The sequence below is a fragment of the Poromitra crassiceps genome (genome assembly GCF_964638095.1).
Source record: "Poromitra crassiceps genome assembly, chromosome: 8".
Lineage (NCBI taxonomy): Eukaryota > Metazoa > Chordata > Actinopteri > Beryciformes > Melamphaidae > Poromitra > Poromitra crassiceps.
This window is the reverse complement of record NC_139629.1, coordinates 26,547,250-26,569,856: the sequence shown is the minus strand read 5'-3', so window position 1 is coordinate 26,569,856 and position 22,607 is coordinate 26,547,250. Positions and strand designations below refer to the sequence as shown.

The window sequence follows — 22,607 nt, the reverse complement described above, 5'->3', positions numbered from 1 at the left end:
TTGCTGTATCAACTTGTGAAATACAGATTTTATAAACTACAGCATTCATTGACACCAACTACGGTGGGGATTTGTAGCTCTCAAAGAGTCAGTTTCCAAAACACAGTCTCTTTGGAAGGTGAAATAATTGCCTGAGATTCACCATTCGATCATCCTTTTGTCAAGCGACCTTCTGTCCTTTGAAAGGATTTGTTTTAATTGTGTGCTATCAGTAACTTCATAAATGTAGCTGTCACTCTCTTTCAAGAGGAGAGCTCATTTTGCAGTGGAACCTTTCTCATCCAGAAATGAGACCATAAGAAAAGCTAGCACATCGATCACAGAGTAGCCTGTGTATTCCATCCGTTCGATATCTCCATCTTTTGCTTCCATACCTTTCTCTCTTCTTATTCCCCCATGCCCATCTTCATCATCCTCTAGCCCCTCCCACATCCGCCTGTCGAGGCCAAACATTTGATGCTGGTAAGAGCATCAACTCCATCCCATCCTCCTGCCCCCCCTCCCGAATCCAAGACAGAACACACTCCTAACTTAGTTTGAATATGCATTATGCCCCCAAATACTATAGTACCTACAGTATAAGTTCAATCCTATAGTAAAGTATGTTGTCTTACCCTGGTCTCCACTCAAAGGTTTGGACACACCTGATCGTTTGTACATTGTACATTTTCAAGCCATTTTGATCTGAAGGCGTATGCTTAAATGCCTCAAATGTTTTTCTATTACAAATACTGAAGTTGATCCTATGTACAAATTTAGTTGAACTTATTTATGATTCCCCCCAACCACATACACCCACCCCCCACACCCCACCCCACCCCCCACAGCCTTTAGCTTTCAAGGCAAAGCGAGGCTACTTTAAATAATAGTTTTGACAGTTTTAATTTAACACTTTTTGGTTACTGCATGATTCGCTATTTCATAGTTTTGATGTGTTTACTATTATTCCAAAATGTGGAAAATAGTAAAAAAAAAAAAAATGTGGTGTGTCCAAATGTGACTGGTAGTAGTGCGAGTCTCCCATGCTGCATTGTGGAGGCGAGTGAGAGAGAAAGTATGGAGCTGGCAATGGGAGGACTGGGGAGGGATAGAGACGCTCCGGGTAGAACTTCTGGGTGGAGAAGATACATGCAGCAAGCGGGATAGTGCAATAATAACTGTGCTGGGTGTGAAAGCTGCTTATGTCTCCCAGGAGTCTTCTCTGTTCTCCGCTGCTCTGGTCTGTGCTGCATTGTTACAGTAGCACCTGTCCCCAGAGGCAGTGAGCATCTCTCCAACCCCCCCCCCTGTCCTCAAGATGAATCCCCTACGCTGACGATGGCTGTGAAATATCCCTTCTTCCACTGAATAATAATCAAAGACAAGAAGTGCTGCGCTGACCCCTTCATTTTCACACGGCATTGAGAGAGAAAAATATGGGAAATGGTTCCAAGATTGGAGGCACCCAGAGGTGGAGAGAGTCCTGAAAGAGCTGCTGAAAAGTGCTGCTGCTCGAGTCAGAGGACAAGTACTTGTGTGTAATGGCTGAACTGAGAGAGGAGCTCGTTAAAAAACACTGCCTTTTTTTGCGTCCTAAAAACATTTTTTTTTGTATATAACCAAATCCTCCCCCCCCCAAAAAAAATAAATGAACTACCTGTTTTGATGTGGTTCTTACAAAATAATTTGTCTCTAAGGTCACTATAAATGCCCAATCTCATTGCACTTAATTACTATTAGGTTTAGGTTTGGAGAGTTAAGGGTTTGGATTGGGTTTAGGATTAAGGTTAGGATTAGGTTTTAGTTTGGATAGTGTAGGGTTAAGGTCAGCTTTAGGTTTGGATCGTTTGCGGTTTAGTTTTGGTGTAGGATTAAGGTCAGCATTAGGTTCGGTTAGTTTAGGGTTTAGTTTGGGTGTAGGATTACGTTTAGGATTAGGTTTGGATTTGGTTTTGGGGTTAGGAAGGATTAAGGTTAGGATTAGGTTTGGGTAAAAATGCTGAAGGTCAGGCATGTAGTTTTGAGGCATAGTGGTTGTGGAATGAATGTCATCAATCAATGGAGCTCACAAGTATAATAATACTTGTATAATAATACAAGCGTGTGTGTACCGCCATGCGTTCCTGTCCATGCATTGTATTCATCTACAGTTTGCCATCCTCTCCAGTGTGTGACAGAGTGACTTTCTCATGAGTCTGGAAAGACCTGGGGGGTTTAGAATCTCTCGCTCCCTCTCCCCCCCCCCTCTCTCTCTCTGTTTCGCAGCTTGAAACAACACGCAGACCGGCCACGCCCCTCACAGACTGGCCACGCCCCTCACAGACTGGCCACGCCCCTCACATACTGGCCACGCCCCTCACCGGCCACTTTGTTTGCGTTTCCTCCGCAGAGCACGAGAAGCACAGGCTGTGTAGGAGCGCCGACTACATGAACCTGCACTTCAAGGTCAAGTGGCTCTACAATGAGTATGTGAAGGAGCTGCCAACCTTCAAGGGCGTCGTCCCCGACTACCCATCGTAAGTCCCCATGACTGGCTCGTTTGTGCACACATGAACACATGACTGGCTCGTTTGTGCACACATGAACACATGACTGGCTCGTTTGTGCACACATGAACACATGACTGGCTTGTTTGTGCACACATGAACACATGACTGGCTTGTTTGTGCGCACATGAACACATGACTGGCTCGTTTGTGCACACATGAACACATGACTGGCTCGTTTGTGCACACATGAACACATGACTGGCTCGTTTGTGCACACATGAACACATGACTGGCTCGTTTGTGCACACATGAACACATGACTGGCTCGTTTGTGCACACATGAACACATGACTGGCTCGTTTGTGCGCACATGAACACATGACTGGCTCGTTTGTGCGCACATGAACACATGACTGGCTCGTTTGTGCGCACATGAACACATGACTGGCTCGTTTGTGCACACATGAACACATGACTGGCTCGTTTGTGCACACATGAACACATGACTGGCTCGTTTGTGCACACATGAACACATGACTAGCTCGTTTGTGCACACATGAACACATGACTGGCTCGTTTGTGCACACATGAACACATGACTAGCTCGTTTGTGCACACAGGGAAGGAAAACATGACTGGCTCGTTTGTGCACACATGAACACATGACTGGCTCGTTTGTGCACACAGGGAAGGAAAACATGACTGGCTCGTTTGTGCACACATGAACACATGACTAGCTCGTTTGTGCACACAGGGAAGGAAAACACTTATTTGAGATGGATTAATATGACAAGTGGGACTGCAACTAAAGATTGTTTTCATTATCCATGAATCTAGTGATTATGTCGATTAATGAATGAGTCATTTTGTCTATAAAATGTGAAAGAAATTATGAGAAATGCCCATTACAAGTTACTAGAGGCCAGCGTGATTCTTAAAATTGCATACTTTCTCTGACCAACCCCAAAAGTATTAATACCGGTATTATGATATGGAAATGACAAAGACAAGGAAATCTGAGTAATTTTGAAGTACTGTAGCTAACAACTGTTTGCTATTTTTAATTGTTAAATTATTTAAAATTTTGCATCCAATCCTAATAAAATTATCCAAATGATAATTAATTGTCTGACAGTCAACTAACCAATTAATCAACTAATTGATTTCAGCGTGAACTAAGTGCCTTGGTGAATGCTTTTATATAGAGTGCCTTACTGTTGAATGAATGCATAATAGCTTGGGTAGCCCTAGTGGAAATCCAATCTCTAACCCTGGCAGTGATAGTGCCATCATCTTCTACGCCATTGGTTCCCAAACTGTGGTCCTAAATAACACTTATATTGTTATTTAGCCTTTCTGCTGCTATTGCATGGTTAAATAATCATTTTTACTGTGTGTGTGTGTGTGTTGGGGTGCCATACGCAGTGGAAGTGGTCCCTGCGAAATTTGGTTTGGTACATAGTGGTACTTGGACGGAGGAGTTTGGGAACCCCTGTTCTAAGCTATCCAAGACCAGTCAATATAATGATAGATGAAACAGTCATTATTTTAACTTGATACATCCTGACGTTTCCTGGCAGATGGTTCTTACAGTTGGTGCTCCAGTGGCTGGATGAAAACGAGGACGTGTCCATGGAGTTCATGCATGGAGCGCTAGAGAGAGACAAGAAAGACGGAGTAAGAAGCCTTTGATTTGTGTTGTTAGAACATGACAGCGTACATCACCTCATCTAAAGTTCCTCCAACATTTCACATAATGTACTATTTAAACACAATCACTTTCATCATCAAATACAAGAAGATGTACAGAGATGTATCACGGTGACATTGGTGCAGAGATATACTGACAACTCGCATACAATGCAAAGGTTTGGTGAAAAACATTAAATTAATAATAACTACCGGTAATGCTTATTAGGGATGGGCATCGAATTTCGAATTTTCGAATAATCGTTGTTATTATCAAGGTCGACTTTTATTATTGAAATTCGATTTTTTTTTTTTTTTTTTTTTTTTTTTTTTTTTTGAGTGAAATGTTGCATTGTCTCCCCTGATTCTAAGTATAGTCAAATCGCTTGGTTTGAGCAAGTAAAACAATTTTTATAAGCATTTTAAGCAAGGTTTATGGAAAAATTAATGGCGGATGAAATCCCATGAAGAGGGAGAGGGGGTGACTTTGGCACCCCTTTGGCACTCAGACCTGAGCCTACTAAATATTTAATGAACCACTCATGATTGTCAAAACTGTTTTTTATTTTCGAAAATGTCAATGTCATGTAACATGTTCTTTACTTCAGTGGTGCAATGCTTGTTTGAGCTAAAAATCCACAGCAGAAGCTTTTTATATTAATTAATAAAGCCGTAGACTTAGAATCAGGGGAGACAATGCAACATTTCACTCACAAAAAAAAAAAAATTTTTTTTTTTACATTTTTATTTTTATTTTCGAATTTCGAATTAAATTCGAATTTGGCCAGCGAATTTCGAATAGTGTTTTTGCTAGAAATGCCCATCCCTAATGCTTATATATATACCAATATATAGTAGACAATACATATCACTACGTTTAGTATATGTGCAACTGCATGCACTATGTCTATTTTAATGTAATGATATCACACTGCGTATGTCTGAATTCACCTGCTAATCAGCTGGTAAATGGTTGGTTACTAAGCTGCTGCAGCTGGTTAGCAGCTGGTTAATATAGATATCAATATCTTATGCCAAATTATTAGGGTCTATTACAAACCACCAAAAAAAACTGTATTTACGAAGTAACAAGTCTGAGTCGTCCAAGTCGAGTCACAAGTCCTGAAAATGAGTGGACTCGAGTACTACAACACTGGTAAACATAATACACTATGTTAGATATGAATGACAGCTAACAGTCTATCTGTCTACCGTTTTTGTTTTTCCTCTGCCACCTTCTCACCATCCCAGTTCCAGCAGACGTCGGAGCACGCTCTGTTCTCCTGCTCCGTGGTGGACATCTTCACCCAGCTCAACCAGAGCTTTGAGATCATCAAGAAACTGGAATGTCCCGACCCCAGCGTCATGGCTCAGTACAGCCGCCGCTTCTCCAAGGTGACCCGCTGCATCGGACCGTGACTGGAGAGAAAACGATGCCCTCTAAAACAACCTTCATATTTAAACGGATTGGATTCGGAGAGCAGGACACAACTCTTGCTTTCGGTTTTGTTTTTCAATTATAGTTGAAGAGCTATTTCAAAGTTCAAATATGTTTCAGGTTTGGGTCTGAAAGTTCCCAATGTTATTAAAAATGATCGATGACTAGACTTCTTCCTTTCGAAAACAGTTTTTCTTGTTTTTCCAGTAATACCTCAGAGAAATTACCACAGCAAAAAAAAGCTAGCGCGTTGTCTGCAGGGACATTCACATTTGTCTAAAAGGAATTTGAGATGTCCTCATTAAATAGAAATGCTGAATTGGACATAATCCTGTCCTCCCAGGGGACGCTCTGAGCTCTGGCACAGTTTGGGGATTGGCTTTCTGCATGACAGAGAATACATTAAGGGGCAACTGGGACTTCTTTCTAATAGTTTTACTCCAGAAATGTTCCCTCTGACATACTGCACAACAGCTCAGAATTATTCCCACTTATATATTATTAATTATTATGATCATGAATAAGTAATAGGATTTTAAACTGTTGGAAATTAAATTATATCCTTGTTATACTCTGTTTTAATGTTGTTTTTCCCCCTCTTCACCATTGCAGACTATTGCCAAAGTTCTGCTGCAGTACAGTGCCATTCTGACCAAGAGCTTTCCTTCTTACATTGACAAAGAGAAGATTGTAAGTTATCACTGCCTTACAGAACATTATACTTTTTTGTTACCCTCCATTTACAGGACACAGTTCTCTCCTAATACAGCCTGCTCTACACACATTCTCAAAATCATTCTCAAATAGTCCTGTTATTCTTTACATTTTCAATTTCATGATAATCCTTAAATTAAGTAGTGATAAGTCACTTAAATTTAAGTGAGATATATTGCTTAACCTTTTAGTTGTTCTCTGTTGTAGACCCTAAATAACATACTATAAAATCAAATTGTGGGGATGATTTAATTGTGACACTTGGAAACATCCTATAATAAAATTGCCTAGGCGAAGAACAGGCAGGCGGTGTCATGACGTTTTATGTCATGTCATGTACCACGACCCCCACACATTAACCCCCGAGGTGCCAGCTCATATTATGACATTAACCCCCGAGGTGCCAGCTCATACGACATTAACCCCCGAGGTGCCAGCTCATACCACATTAACCCCCGAGGTGCCAGCTCATACGCCATTAACCCCCGAGGTGCCAGTATGTATGTAGTATGGTATATGATATGGTCAAGCCCTTTGAGACCTGCCTGTGATAAAGAGGTGTATAAATAAACTGGACCTGACTGCAGTCTGTCTGTCTCTCCCTCTCCCCTCTCACAGCCCTGCGTGCTGATGAATAATGTCCAGCAGTTAAGGATCCAGCTGGAGAAGATGTTTGAGTCCATGGGGGCCAAACAGGTAGGTAGACACACACAGCTAGGGGCCAAACAGGTAGGCAGACACACACAGCTAGGGGCCAAACAGGTAGGCAGACACACACAGCTAGGGGCCAAACAGGTAGGCAGACACACACAGCTAGGGGCCAAACAGGTAGGCAGACACACACAGCTGGGGGCCAAACAGGTAGGCAGACACACACAGCTGGGGGCCAAACAGGTAGGCAGACACACACAGCTGGGGGCCAAACAGGTAGGCAGACGCACACAGCTGGGGGCCAAACAGGTAGGCAGACACACAGCTGGGGGCCAAACAGGTAGGCAGACACACACAGCTGAGGGCAGGAACTCAAGGGAAACGGCTTCTCTTTGACAGACGGGATAAGGATCGATGTGGGTGGGTGGAAACCCTCAAAAAAGTTGCATAATGCAACTTTTCTGTTTTCCGTGTAACTTCTGACATCTGCGTGTTTATACTATATATATATTTAAATTAAATTCAAACTGAGATTTGTTTTTCTGGATTCAGATTGCAACAGAAGAAACAATGGTATGTACAGTTGCTGTAGTTTTGGTCATTCAGAGTAGATCTCCAGTAGATCATGTCCATTAGTGCGCTGGACTGGGACACAGTCTGAAATGTGTGATGGACGGGTTGTGTAGCAAAGTGTGTGTCCCCACCTCGCTGTGTGATGTGATGCTGTCAATGAAAGTGGAGCCATAGATCAATATCGCCACAGGTTCGACCCTGTGCTGCCTAATAGACTCCAGTGTTTAGCATTTAATTTAATGATGTCCTCCATATCAGTGTCCTGAGTGAAGCTGCAGTCAGGACAATCGATAGATTCTCTGTCAGCTGTGACCTCCCTCCGCTTAGACTCCCAATTATATTACTTTGGCATTTGCATATAGTTATAGTTGTTATTTCCCTGTTGCAGCTGTAGCATTGTTATATTATAGACCAAAACATCATGTTTTGTTTAAATCAATATCTTCCGGGTAGAAAACCCCTGCGTCATATACATAAAGAGAAAATGGTGAAGTCTAAAATGCATGTTTGATGCTTTCAGATCTCATTAATAACGACACCTAATTGACCTGTTGGGGCCACAGACTAGCCTGTAGCTGCTGGGTAGATTTTGTCTATCAAAGACGCTAACACACAGTAGGCTACATAAAATAAGAACAGCAGACACGTCAGATAGGTCGGACCACCGTGTTTAACTACGGCATATATCTTTGAAATAAACAATAAATAAGTTTGCCAATAATCTCCGCAATTAAAATCTGTCGCCAGTTGTCTACCCGGAAGTCACTGTTGTTGTTAGCGTGACGACACGGTGATTCGGCCTACAGGACTGGCTGCTTGGTTGTAGGATTTGTTAGCTGTTCTAGTCTCAACCAATGTGTTCACTTTATTACTGTTGAAGCAAAATGAAGTGCTGGTGGAAGAGGAGTTGGAGGAAGGAGAGGAGGAGGTAGGTTTGCATCATGATCGATCAGCGCTTGAATGAGCAGATGTTTGTCTAAATAAATGTAGCTTTTCAGTAGCTTGAATCAGTTTGATGGTGGACAGTATACTGCTGTATTGGTCAGAGTGGTAAACAACACTTTTCACTCTCCCTCTGGACAGCAGCTCGTAACTGAGGATGAGGAGGCACAGACTGCGGTGGGTGAAGGAGTAAATTGGCAGCAGTTTAGATGCCAGCTTCAGTTGTCCTGAAGTGCAGTGTGGTTGAACAGTAACTTCAATTCAATTCAAATTCAATTGGCCTATAATTAATAATTATTATTATTTATAATGAATTATTATTATATTATTATAATAATTTTATTATTTTATAATATTATTATAATTATTAATATAATTATAATTCACTTGATGTCAAAACTTACGGCGTTGTTCAAATTCAGTTGCACCTTGAGAAAAATGGTGCTAACTGAGAGAAGAACACTGCTCACTGTGCCCAGTATTGCTTTTGTGGCACTATTAGTTGGGTCTCTATTACAAGTACAACAAATTATTTACTGTATAGTTTGTTGTCACTGTCTAATTACATGGTAATTAGAGACGTTTATATTGACTTTAGCTAATTTAGCATCGACAGGACACACGGCTCTGGCTGCTGCAAGCCTGACATTTTCCAGTCGGGACAGTCTCCCTAACCGCTATGCTGCTGAGACTTGAAAGTGAGCTTTAAAGACTGACCAATTAGGCAGTAGATCTAGCACCTAAAATAGACAGCCCCTCTCTAGTGTATAGCTTAGTCCTATTAGACTAGAGCCTTCCCAAATCCTGAGGTACAATGGAAAATACAAAGGAAAATGTGCAGTCACACGTAAAATACTTGAACACTGTTACCAAAAGCCATCGGGACTGCACTTTGCATTTGTGGGTCAGTTTTGTTGTTTGCTGGTGTATTCTTCTTATTCCCGTGGATAACTGGACCAACACAGACGACACAACGTCATGTTGAGATATTTCCAGCAGCTACAGTGGAGTAGAGCTCGACCGATACTGGATTTTGCAGGCCGATGCCGATACCGACATTAGGAAGTAAAACAATTCCGATATCGATATATTGGCCGATATTCTTATATAATACACCATTATATTACACAATCCTTTTGCAATGATCCCTCAAATATCAAACACTTGACAAAGATATGACTTGACAGGACTTGAGATATGTAATGTAGGCAGGATATTTTACAGCTTATCAATCAACTTTATTGTCCGAAATGACATCACTGCAATGAAACAGTCAACCGAACTCGGAATTTAATAATGATAAATAACTAGAAATACAGAAACACAAACGGAACAAATATAAAATATAATTTGAGTTAAGAAAAAAGATCAAATATACACGACATGCTGTCTATACAAAATAAAAGAATATCGGCATATCGGCCAACATATCGGCCGATACCGATATATCGGTTATCGGCCGATAATATCGGTGGACCGATATATCGTTCGGGCTCTACAGTGGAGTTCTCTCTAGAATTGCCATGTTGCACCAACTTCAACAATGACGCAGGGAGAAGTGGGACAGTCTGCATTTTGAGTAAGGCCTCTCACTTTCGTCGACCGGAAGAACTCTCAACGGCTGAATGCAGCACGTGTGAAGAGGTGGGGAAATGTAGAACAACACTAACTGAAGTAGAAGTAGACTAGGCAGTTTGAGGAAAAGTTCAAGGTGCCAAAGGCAGCGTCGGTGCTTTTCTACTCCTCCACCCTCGACTCCATCCTCACCTCCTCCATCACCGTCTGGCATGCTGCTGCTGCTGCCCTCAAGGACATCTCCAGCCTGCAGCGCATCATCACCCGACGAGCTGAAAAGAGGGTTGGATGCGGCCTGCCAACCCTTCAGCACCTACACACTGCCAGGATGCTAAAGCGGTCTTGGAAAATCATGGCCGACCCCTCGCACCCAGGTCATAAACCCCTTAAGGCCCTCCCCCGTTGGCAGAGAACCTCTCGTCACAGGGACAGCTTCTTCCCAACTGCCATTCGCCTCTTCAACGAGACCTGGTACTTTCAGCGGATGGTTTTAAAGATAACAGCGCTTTTTCCTCCCCCACTATACCAGAGTGAGAGTAATAGGAGCCAGACTCTCTCCTGTGCTGGTACAGTCTGGCAAGCCAGACTACTATCTTGAATGTTGAGTCTTGAAATGTATCGGGGGGCAAGATGTGCTGGAGTTAAAAGGCAGTTTGCCTGCAGGTTTCTGTATAGAGAGAGAGAAGAGTTGTGTGTTGGAAGTGAGTGGGTGTTGTTAACGCGGAGGGAGCAGAGAGAGAGCGAGAGAGCATGAGAAGAGGCAAAGAAAAGTGAGCGAGTGCTTGTGTAGCCTACAGTGGCAATTCCTATGGTAAGTTGCTGCTACAAACCCAAGTCATCCAGACATGAAACACCCCTTTATTTTCTTCCTTAATGAAGTTCCTCTCCGATTAAGTTATTTTTATTCGTGAAAGTTGTGCTGTTGATTTGTTATTATTTGAATGGTTTTTATACAGGAAACTATTGCTAATATTGTCCTATTTCACATTCAGACCTTTGAAGTATGCATTTACAGCTCATTTCTGTCAAGCCTATCGCAGTCTTGTCATGGCCATGTTTCTCCTCTCTTTTTCCAGCGCGACAATATAATGCTAGCATGGCAGGTGGGTGAGGGCGTGTTCACTGTACAGTACCTGTACATATACAGTACCTGTATGCATACATGTGTCAGATACATGACTGCATATTCATCTCACTACTACTGAAAATTACAGAAAATGTGATGATATGCGAGTAAAGGAAATATAATGTCACGGTAAATGTAGAGATACAGTAAATCTGTAAATCTGCCAAATGATTTTGTATTCACATCTGTCGCGTGAGATCTCATGATCTCGCACAAATCCAGGTGCCTCACAAGGTTAGTAAATCTGTCGATTTCCCAGGAAATCTAGATTACCTGTCGCACGGGATGGCTGGGTTTGTGTCCCGCATGTGGGCAATGCCGTGTCCGAGGTGTTCCGTTTTTTTAAGCCTAAACCAAACCATAACCTAACCTCATTAACTCAAATCAACTCTCTCTCAATAACTGTCAAACTATTCATCATTCATCTAGTTTGACAGTTATTGAGAGTTGATTTGAGTTAATGAGTTATTCATTTGAGTTAGTGTGGACCAGTGATGTCACTGGTCCACACTTTAACACTCAATAACTGTCCAATTAAATGACAGACTTCAAAACAGTTTACAGTTTTCTGATATACTACTGATGTTCTAATGATACAAAGCTGGTTGAAAATGGGCAGAGTGTTCCTTTAAGCATGTTGTTTTACATGCCTAAACCCAACCAAGTTGTTTTACTTGCCTAAACCCAACAAAGTTGTTTTACTTGCCTAAACCCAACCAAGTTGTTTTACTTGCCTAAACCCAACAAAGTTGTTTTACTTGCCTAAACCCAACCAAGTTGTTTTACTTGCCTAAACCCAACAAAGTTGTTTTACTTGCCTAAACCCAACAAAGTTGTTTTACTTGCCTAAACCCAACCAAGTTGTTTTACTTGCCTAAACATAACGGGAAACCTTTTCACGGTGGCTCGACTTGCCGGCACCGACTCACCGTGGCTAGACTCACGCTAGCGGGCGGGGTCTTGCTTTTTTCCCCACATTTCTTGAATTCCGGGGAAATCTACAGATTTAGCGGTCTGGGAAATGTACAGATTGACTGTTTCTATACATTGACTGTAACATAGGCAGAAATGAACTTTGAACCCTGAGTTTGTAAGTTGTTACTCCACACAATTCCATAAGGGTTCCGTCATGTGAAATGTCATATGAGACTTGTTGTAGCTGTCTCACTACTGTTCTGTGTCTTTCCCTAGTTTGAGGAGAGTGAGGCAGAGGATGAACTAGTGGAGGAAGGGGAGAACTTTGAGGTTGAGGTTTGTTGGCGATCTGAAGTGATATTAAGTTGAACCCAGACGCTCATGCTCATGGTCCCATTCAGTCCAGCTCATTCTCCTGTTGAGCTAACTCATCGTTCAGTTGCGATAACGCAGTCATACTAACTCTCTGTCCTTTTGGCATCTCGCTCCCGCTGGATCAAGACCTTGTGGTTTTTTTCGTGGTGGCATTTACCATGTTCAGTATCTTCTGGTTCACCTGTGGTCATTTACCATGTTCAGTATCTTCTGGTTCACCTGTGGTCATTTACCATGTTCAGTATCTTCTGGTTCACCTGTGGTCAATTTCCACCTTCAATTTTCCCCTTCCTTCAGTGAACTTTATGTCATTTTCCCCCTGGCCTTTCCTAAAACCTGTCACTCATTGACATATAAACAAATGTCATATCTGGATTTTCTTTAATTCGTATTTTCTTTTTAATTATCTCTCATTTGCAATAGCTCGACGAGGAGAAGGTGGGTTGCCTCTACCAGTTTTTGCAAATATAGCATATTTTTTCCAGTATGCAAAATGTACAGGATTTCTAGTATTCTTCAAATCTCATATTCAAGTTGCCCTGTGTTATCCCGAGATCTGATGTTTGAGAGTAGTAGTTGGTGGTAGCTGTAGTCTTGACTCTCGCTTAGTCTTTCGATCGTTCAAGTTCCTTCAGTGTTTCACGACAGAGCAGGCTGCTTTGACAGTTTCTCATCTCGTTTTTCTCATCTCGCTCTCTCAAACAAAATCAAAACCTTCCCACCACACAAAGATGGATACGCCAGTAGAGAAGGTAGGTCACATGCATACAGAACGATAGCTGCACTTTACTTAATTGGCATCGATCTTCTGTAGTTTTCCATAGAATATTAACGCAAATTAGATTCCACACAATTAATGTGTTATCCCCCTTCCCATCCTGCTGCACTCTTAGGCTGACAATGCATTTGGAGAGATAAAAAGTGGGTCTAGGTGGACATGCTGCCAGTCAAAGTCATTTTCATCTAAAGGTTTATGCTTAAATGCTTCAAATGTGTTTCTTAAGACAAAGCCATGTTCAGACTAGGAGGCCAAATCTGATTTGTGAACTTTAGTGACCTCTTAATGATTCTATCCAGATTGGTTTTATGAGTCTGGACGCTCCAAGTCTGATTTGTGTCACTTGTTCCAAACCACATATGGAGGTCTGGACACACAGATCCGACTTGAACACTTGCCCAAATCAGATGTGTGGCAGTGCGGACACTCTCCCAAATCAGATTTGGGAAACCAATCAAGATAATGATGAATAATGACTTTAGCAGCAAATCGGATTTGCCTGTAATGTGAACATGGCCTAAAAGAAGCAGGGTAGGGTTTCCTGGCACAACTTCCCCTACTTCCAAGGTGCATGGATAAGGGGAAAAAGTCTCAAGACAACAGAACTCCAGCAACACGATGTAGAGCAACTTGGGCTAACAATAAACTTCTTCTATGTAGGCGGCAAGTGCTGCTGGAGTTTTGACCTCTTTCTTAGACAAATATAAATCGTGAAGTTGGTCCTATGTATGAACTTATATCTAAAGCCTTTGCCTTTCCAACAAGGCAAAGAGTGCTTTAAAGAATCTAAAATATAAGATAGTTTCGATTTGGTTTTGATTTTGATAGTTTCGTCTTACGTCACTATTGGCACCACGAAACCCTGGCAGTCCATGAATCAGAACCTGACCCGGATCACCGGCTTAATGAGCCACAGCAGGGCTTCATCTGGACCGCTCACGCCTGCCTCCAGGCAAGGCTTATTTGGAGGTTCTACCTGGTTTAGGTATATTGGGGGAGGGATGCATGGGTCTCCCACCTTCCTGGACCGTCCCATCTCCCTGTGCTTGTGAGACATACAGTACATGCCATATTCAACTTTCTTTTTTATCTTCTCCCTTCAAAAGATGGAGGTTGCTTGTAAAAAGGTGGGTTAGTCTCATTAAATGTGCGTTAACCCCTTAACAAGTCTTGTGCTTTAAGCTACACTAGGAAAGATTTTGATGTAGAAATTCACCCATGTTATCACTCCTAACCTTAACACGTCTTATCAGTCTATATCAGGAGTGTCCCTTCTCCCCCTAATTGAAACCCTGTAGAGTCGTCACCCTATTTTCCCAAATTAAATTCTGCTGTCTGGTAGGTACAAACCCCATAAGAGTAACTGTTGTGATATAGGCCACAGCTCATTTCCTCAGCTGTTGGAGAGTGATAAAATGTATATCAACGTGCAGCAGCCAAATACTGATATCTTTACAATAATGCTGTTAATACAGTAATCCGGTTGGATCATTATTTTTCAGCTGACAACTTCTTATTGTTTGCCTTAGCAGCTGTTATTCAAAACAATTGCCCCTCTCTCTCCCCCCCTCTCTCTCCCCCTCTCTCTCTCTCTCTCTCTCCCTCCCCCCTCTCTCTCCCTCCTCTCTCTCTCTCCCCCCCTCTCTCTCTCCCTCCCCTCCCCCCCTCTCTCTCTCCTTCCCCTCCCCCCCCCCCTCTCTCTCCCTCTCTCTCTCTCCCCTCTCTCTATCTACTTGCCTCTCTGTAGATGGACACAGAGGCCAGCGACTTACTGAACGAGCTGCAAGTCAAGCTGAACAATGTGCTGGATGAGCTGAGCAGTACCTTTGGGAACAGGTAATCCCCCCCTCCCCACACACACACACACACACACACACACACACACTCTCTCTCTCTCTCACACTCACTCACTCACTCTCACACACACACACACACACACACACTGTTTCACACACACTGTTTCTACTGTGTTTACTTTCTCTCTTTCCAGTTTCCAGAGCCGTATCAATGAGTGTATGAGGCAGATGGCCTCTCTGCTGTACCAGATCAAAGGAACGCTCAACGCCAACAACACAAACCAGGTGGAGGCCGACTCTGACAACATGCTCCGCCCACTCATGGACTTCCTGGATGGAAGGTGAGTGGATACGTCACTGTTTTAACCTCACAATGTTAGGTTATAATACAGTTATATTTTAACTTTAATCTAGTGCCAAAAAGGATGCCAGAACTTCAATACTAATACTAAGTTTGATATCTAGGCTCAGTGGTTAGCACTGTTGTCTCACAGCAAGAAGGTCCCGGGTTCGAACCCCGGTCCGTCCCAGGTCCTCTCTGTGTGGAGTTTGCATGTTCTCCCCGTGTTTGTGTGGGTTTTCTCCCGGTGTTCCGGTTTCCTCCCACCCTCATCAAAGACATGTATGTTAGGGTTAATACTCCTGTCAGTGCCCCTGACCAAGGTACTGGCAAAAGAACTGGAGTTTGTCCCCGGGCGCTGCACTGTGGCTGCCCACTGCTCCTAGTTCTAGGAAGGTTCCTAGTAGAGGATGGGTCAAACTTAAACTTAAACTTTTGATACTATGCTGTCAGTTTTTGTTTTGATGTCAGCTGTGCGTCCGTCTCTTGTCAGCATTATAAGTAAAATACCAACAGAAATCTGAATAAATGTCTACACACAGTGGGCCAACACATACACACACTTTTCACAGTCTAGTTTGTGTTATTTCCAGCTGTGTTGAACCTGTGTGTGTGTGTGTGTGTGTGTGTGTGTGTGTGTGTGTGTGTGTGTGTGTGTGTAGGCTGACGCTGTTTGCCACAGTATGTGAGAAGACCGTTTTGAAGCGGGTCCTCAAGGAGCTGTGGAGGATAGTGATGAGCAGCCTGGAGAAGACCATCGTCCTGCCGCAGGGCAGCGACACATTTGTAAGCTCAACCGCCTTTCAGCATATGCAGATGATGTCGCTCCTCTTGTGGTGAGAGAGGAGGGCCTCCGCGCAGACTAGGAGAGAACAGCTGTCATTTTGGTGTCTTGTGTTTTGGGCGTGCAAAAAAGCAGCTCTGTTCAAAATTGCTATAGAGAGTAATAATGTCTAAACCCGTCTAAAACCAGCTGCTCATCTTGGCAGTGGAACAAAGAATACATCTACTTTCTCAGTAAATCTCTCTTCATCCATACACTTCACTTTATCCAGGGAGCACAGATCCTCTCTGCTGCCAAAGAACTGGGTCAGCTCTCCAAACTGAAGGTATTGTCATCTTTTCAACTGACCATAATAACGCCTTGAAATACTTTATTACACCATGCTAAATCCACAGTTTGTGTTTATTCTTATCTGTCAATTAAGAACTAAGATAATGAGTGTTTTGTCATTCAGAGTCATTGTATTGAATAAACTTGTCTAATTCTCATCTCATGCTGGTTTTCTATTTGACTCATGGGAGTGTAGGACCACATGGCCGGAGAGGCTAAGAGCCTGTCTCCCAAGCAGTGTGCTGTCATGGACGTGGCACTGGACACCATCAAGGTCAGTTTGCTTTCATCAAGATCTGTGCTGGACGGCTCCAATTTGCTTCATCCAATATTCATCCATTATTCTGGCATCCGGAAACCGGTTCCAGAAACGGGTTTGTGACCTCTGGTTTAAACCCCTGGCTTGGCTAGGACTGTTTGGCAGCCAGGTTAAAGTGGATTACAGCAACTCACTGCCTTTCATGCCATTACCGTTGAGCAAGGCACTTAGCCTTAAGCTTCTGGCATACTCTTCGCCGAGCCAAGCGCATAGGGCGCGCGGCGATTATGACGTCATCGCACGGGGCGTGTCGGGGGGTGAGGCCTGAGCGCAGCGCGGCGCGTCCACGGAGATTTTTCTATCAGCGCGTCGGGTTTTGCTGCCTGTGCCTGTGAGATCTCCGTGGTAGGCTATCAGCGGATATCTGCTGTGATTGAGTCCTCACCATCGTAAAGTCACCTTTGAAGCATGACGTTCGATTATAACGAACTAGTTGTGTGGCTTAGCCTTCCCAAATGTTGAGGGTCGTTTTTTAGAATTTAATACATAGAATTGGGAACGTTACATTCAATTTCATTCAGACTGCCTGGAGGAGCGAGCTGAGCACTGAGTATGTTCTGTTTTGGCCTGCGCAGAGTGCGTGCGCCCTCCCCGGAGCCCCGCCTCCAGCGCGTGCGCGAAGAGTATGCCAGAAGCTTAGGCACTATGCTTCCAGAGGTTTGCTGTAAAAACAACACAAAAGCAAGTGTGATGTTTTGAAATGGAGCCACTTAGGTTTGATTCAGTTATCTGGACAAGTAGTGAAAACACTCTATTAATGCTGCCCCCCCTCCTCTGTTTTATTGTTTGCTTTACGTGTCATACGTTGATAATTTATTAGTTAGCTTCTTCTTTTATATAGGAAACTGTTCCAAACACATTTCAAAGTGTCCAAAGTATATGAACTTATCTGAATAAATAAAAGTAATAAAAAAGAAAATCATCATTACATCCTGAATGAGCTCCAAATGTTCCAGTGCAGCAGCTGCTTGCACATCAAAAGAGGCAGTAGAGAGCATACTGTACTGTACCTTCTACTACTTTACTTTACTTTTTACTACTTTACTACTTTGTACTACTTTATGACTGTACCTCCGCCAGCATTTCTACAGTCGATCCCAATTCAGCCCCATGTTAAAATGCCCGTCTTTACAGCAGAAATTTTTACAGCCGGATTCAAAACAGGCTTTTGGTCTATATAGCTAATTTCACCTTTCATGACAACTGTATGGGGGTGAATTTTTATATAACTCTTTTTATACCTTTATATAACTTTTTATATAAGAATAAAATCGACGATAAAAAAGATGTTTTTTCGGGCATGATTGACAGGTCGCCTGTCAGGTGATGATGACGCAGCTCGCCGATCGTGGACCAATAGCTGTGTGGGGAAAGCCCTGGTCTCGCGCGAGCTGCACGAGGACCATAGTATAGTCTGTAGTATATCAAACAGCAATATCAGGCTATCTTGGGCTCAATTGTTTAGTGTCTATGGGATCAAATAGCATATTTCATGATCCCATAGGCATCCAGGAATTGAGTGAGGCAGGTACCTTTTTCCAAGCTTTGTCTGGGGGGAGGCCCATAGTCTCAGACTTTGAAAAACCCTGGTCTAATAGTGTTTGGAAGTCAGATAACTTGGCGGAGGTAAAGAGAGGAAAAGTGTGTTTCTGTTCTGTGTGACCATCATCTGCCTCCTCCTCTGCAGCAATACTTCCATGCAGGAGGCAGCGGGCTGAAGAAGGCTTTCCTGGAGAAGAGTCCTGAGCTGTCGTCACTCCGACACGCTCTCTCCCTCTACACCCAGTCCACCGACACACTCGTCAAGACCTTCGTCACCACCCAACACGCACAAGGTAGTTCACACCACAGTGTTGGGGGTAACTCATTACAAAAGTAACATATTACATGTAATATATTACTTTTAGCAGTAACTCAGTAATGTAACTGATTACTTATAGGATTTCAGTAATATTATACCAGTTACTTTGTCAAGTAACTCAAGTTACAAATTAAGTTTTTTTTTTTGTTTCGTTTTTAATCAAAGCACCTATTTAAATAAAGACACACTAGTTTCCTAATGAACCCATGTGTTTTTATGCAAATGACCACTATAGATGACAATAAATAATAACAAACAAATAACAAATTTTGGATTTTGGATTTTGGATTGTTTACACTGACTTCAAGGCAGTTGAAATAATTTCTTGGGATGGTTCCGGGATGGCAATGTCATTCTGCTGCTGCTATTGTTTTGGTGAGAGTAATGTAATAAGTAACAAGTTACTCTACACAGACAGTAATATTGTAAAGTAACTTATTACTTTCAAATGAAAGTAACTAGTAATATGTAGTATATTACATTTTGAAAGTAACTTGCCCAACACTGTTCACACCACACCACACTAATATACAGTCTTTGGAGTGGATAGTAGGAAGGGTTTATATTTTCTCATAGTCCACCAGAAGAGGGCACCAGAGAAGCTGTTGCGTTTTCACTCAATATTGTTTGTGCTGCCTGTATTTGTCTGTACTTCAAAGTGTCGTTGATGCTGGAATTTGTTGACTTGCTGTTGTTGTTGTTGTGTTGTCTTTGTCTCTTGTGCTGCCTCTATGCCAGTGCACAATGGAAAGGGTATTAGGTTAACTCCCAATGAAAAGATACAGCCCAGCAGGGGTAGGTTTCCATTCCGATGGTCTGCCAGCAACCCTCCCCCTGTCCCAACCTGCCCCCCCCCCCCTCACCATCCTTTGTGCATGTTGGTTGTGTCACTCAAAGATCGTCCTAGTTTGACACGACCGAGCCTCTTGTCCTCTTCTTATACATTATATGAATTATTCATGTTTTGTAGTGGGGACAATGAAAGCTCATGATGTGTATCTGACATGTACTGTAGGCTCGGGGGTGGACAAGCCCATAGGTGAAGTCAACATCCAGGTTGACCTTCACACCCATCCTGGGAATGGAGAGCGCAAAGTTACCGTCAAAGGTGAGTTTGAAGATTCATAACGTACATTTATCATACGTTTATCTGTCAGCTGGAGTTACTAGTTACTTTTCAGAAGAAGGTTTTGCATCCAAATTATGTTGCATTATTAATTTTAAATATTATTATTTAAACACCCCAACAGTATATGGAGCAGTTATACACGCAACATTAAAAACTACAGGTTAAAGGATGAGTTCAAGAAGACAGAAAAGCCAGCACTCAAAGTAAATCCTTTTGGTTTTTAATACCTTCAGTAGCAGCAGTGACATCAATCAATGGACGTACGTTTCGGCACAAGCCTGAGCATTGTCAATGCTGAGGAAGGCTGGGGGCACGGTGGCGCAGTCGGTAGCGCTGTCGCCTCACAGCTAGAAGGTCCTGAGTTTGATTCTCGCCTGGGACGCTGTGGGCGCTGGAGTTGTGTCCCCCCCCATATCTTCAGTGTTTGCTTTTGATACTTCAGTATACTTTACTGCTAATACTTGCTTAATGCTTTTACTTATTGTAAAGAAACTTTTGAATTAAGAACTTTTGCTTTTAATAAGCTATGTTTCCAATATGGTACTATTGCTACTTTTACTTAACTAAAGGATTTGAGGGCTTTTTCCACCACTGGTTCTCATCTTAAAATCTGCCCACACTTTTCTCCTCCTTTGGTTGTGTGTGTGTGTTTATATCTGTGTGTTTGTGCATGTGCGTGTGTGTGTGTGTGTGTGTGTGTGTGTGTGTGTGTGTATCTGTGTGTGTATCTGTGTGTTTGTGCATGTGTTATTGTAGTTGTGGGAGCCAATGATCTAAAATGGCAGACATCTGGAATGTTCCGGCCCTTTGTGGAGATCACCATGATCGGACCGCACCTCAGTGACAAGAAACGCAAATTCCAGACCAAATCCAAGAACAACAGCTGGGCGCCCAAGTTCAACGAGACTTTCCATTTGTAAGCAGCTATAAACCTTTTTACTTAAAGGAACACTCCGCCCATTTTCAACCAGCTTTGTATCATTAGAACATCAGTAGTATATCAGAAAACTGTAAACTGTTTTGAAGTCTGTCATTTAATTTGACAGTTATTGAGTGTTAAAGTGTGGACCAGTGACATCACTGGTCCACACTAACTCAAATGAATAACTCATTAACTCAAATCAACTCTCAATAACTGTCAAACTATTCATCATTCATCTAGTTTGACAGTTATTGAGAGTTGATTTGAGTTAGTGTGGACCAGTGATGTCACTGGTCCACACTTTAACACTCAATAACTGTCAAATTAAATGACAGACTTCAAAACCGTTTACAGTTTTTGATAGAAAGCTGGTTGAAAATGGGCAGTGTGTTCCTTTAAGAGTTAAAAAAAAGCAAAACCTATTTTTAGTTCCTACTTTTGATAAAACCTATTAGCCATGCAAAAATCTAGATTTCTTTTCCAAGATGACCGGCATTTCCATCCTGGAAATATTATTTTGGGGCAACTTTGTGGAGAATTGTCCAATATGAATGATCTTGCTGTCAAACCATACATTTATGACCACAGAGAAGCCAGAGTTATTCCATGTAAAGGGCGATTTTGATGATTCTGGTGTCAAATGAACTATGGAAGATTCAGAATTATACATCAGAAATCATTTTTATGTCTCATTCTGCCTTATAAATAAATGTATTATGTCTAAATAGATCAATATTGCTTCTCAACAGCTCTGCTAAGTGAGCAATTGTGGTGTCATCCGTGATGTCACTCAAGCGATTGCGATGTCATCAGTGAGTGATGTCATCGTTGATGTCACTCAAGCAATGTGATCAGTTATGTCATGATGTCAAGACACACATCAGTCCCTTCATAAAGCTTTCTGTTGGAGACAGTGTTCACACACACATAGTGGCTGTGGTACAGTGACAGACCTGCTGATCATTCATATTGGACAATTCTATACAAAGTTGTCCCCAAAATTGGATTACCTGGGTGGAAATGGTGGTCATATTGGAAAAATCTTGATTTTTGCGTGGCTAATAGGTTTTTATCAAAAGAACAATCCCTAAGGAGTATTTGTACCAATTTTGGTGCTGCTTTCCAGTTGTGAATGATTTTATATTAAAGGTGCATTTAATCTGCTCCTCTGAAATCAGATGAATCGATGATGAAAAGAATGGTTATTTGCAGCCCTAGTGAACGCACAAACCGTCTCCTCCTCCCTCCACAGTGTGCTGGGCAGCCAGGACGGCTGGGACTGCTACGAGCTGCAGGCGTGCGTGAAGGACTACTGCTTCGGCCGCGCCGACCGCGTGGTGGGCGTGGCCGTGGTCCAGCTCAGGGACATCATGGCGAAGGCCACCTGCGCCTGCTGGTGCCCGCTGGGCCAGCGCGTGCACATGGACGACACGGGCCTCACCGCCATGCGCATCCTCTCCCAGCGCTCCGGGGACGAGGTGGCCAAGGAGTTCGTCAGGCTGAAGTCGGAGATGCGCTCGGCCGAGGAGGGGAGATGAGGAGGGAAGGAGGAGAGAGACATGCGGTGACGTCATCGGTGACATTGTCAGTGATGTAGAGTAAACGATGTCACAATGTCAACAGTAACATCACATCATCCGATGTCACATGTAGCAGAGAGGATGGACAGACAGCCTCCTACTGAAACACGAAGAGAGGGATTTTACGGACGCTTTCTTAGACCCACGATGTGTCTTAGCTGCTGTCGACTGTTCAGCCATGCTCACACACTCTCTGGGTATATTCCATAGACTGTAAAAAAAAAAAAAAAAGATGGACGTAGTGAGTGTGATGTCACCATCTTGTTTTTCTGGAGCCAGAAGTGATCGTCTTTGGACGAGAG

General features: G+C 42.8%; 1 protein-coding gene across 1 annotated transcript in view; it reads left to right on the top strand.

Moving 5' to 3' along the window:
- The window catches only part of unc13bb (unc-13 homolog Bb (C. elegans)), a gene marked incomplete at both ends in the record, with an annotated part of 123,575 nt that extends 101,312 nt beyond the window's left edge, over nucleotides 1–22,263 (top strand). The window contains 15 exons of the mRNA XM_083641141.1: nucleotides 2,369–2,495; nucleotides 4,049–4,145; nucleotides 5,409–5,552; nucleotides 6,208–6,285; nucleotides 6,928–7,005; nucleotides 14,992–15,080; nucleotides 15,235–15,381; nucleotides 16,043–16,166; nucleotides 16,436–16,489; nucleotides 16,691–16,768; nucleotides 18,501–18,648; nucleotides 19,413–19,469; nucleotides 19,690–19,782; nucleotides 20,560–20,719; nucleotides 21,978–22,263. Coding sequence (XP_083497267.1) covers nucleotides 2,369–2,495; nucleotides 4,049–4,145; nucleotides 5,409–5,552; nucleotides 6,208–6,285; nucleotides 6,928–7,005; nucleotides 14,992–15,080; nucleotides 15,235–15,381; nucleotides 16,043–16,166; nucleotides 16,436–16,489; nucleotides 16,691–16,768; nucleotides 18,501–18,648; nucleotides 19,413–19,469; nucleotides 19,690–19,782; nucleotides 20,560–20,719; nucleotides 21,978–22,263 — 1,760 coding nt within the window. The remainder of the gene's footprint in view (nucleotides 1–2,368; nucleotides 2,496–4,048; nucleotides 4,146–5,408; nucleotides 5,553–6,207; nucleotides 6,286–6,927; nucleotides 7,006–14,991; nucleotides 15,081–15,234; nucleotides 15,382–16,042; nucleotides 16,167–16,435; nucleotides 16,490–16,690; nucleotides 16,769–18,500; nucleotides 18,649–19,412; nucleotides 19,470–19,689; nucleotides 19,783–20,559; nucleotides 20,720–21,977) is intronic.
- Nucleotides 22,264–22,607: the final 344 nt, after the last annotated feature.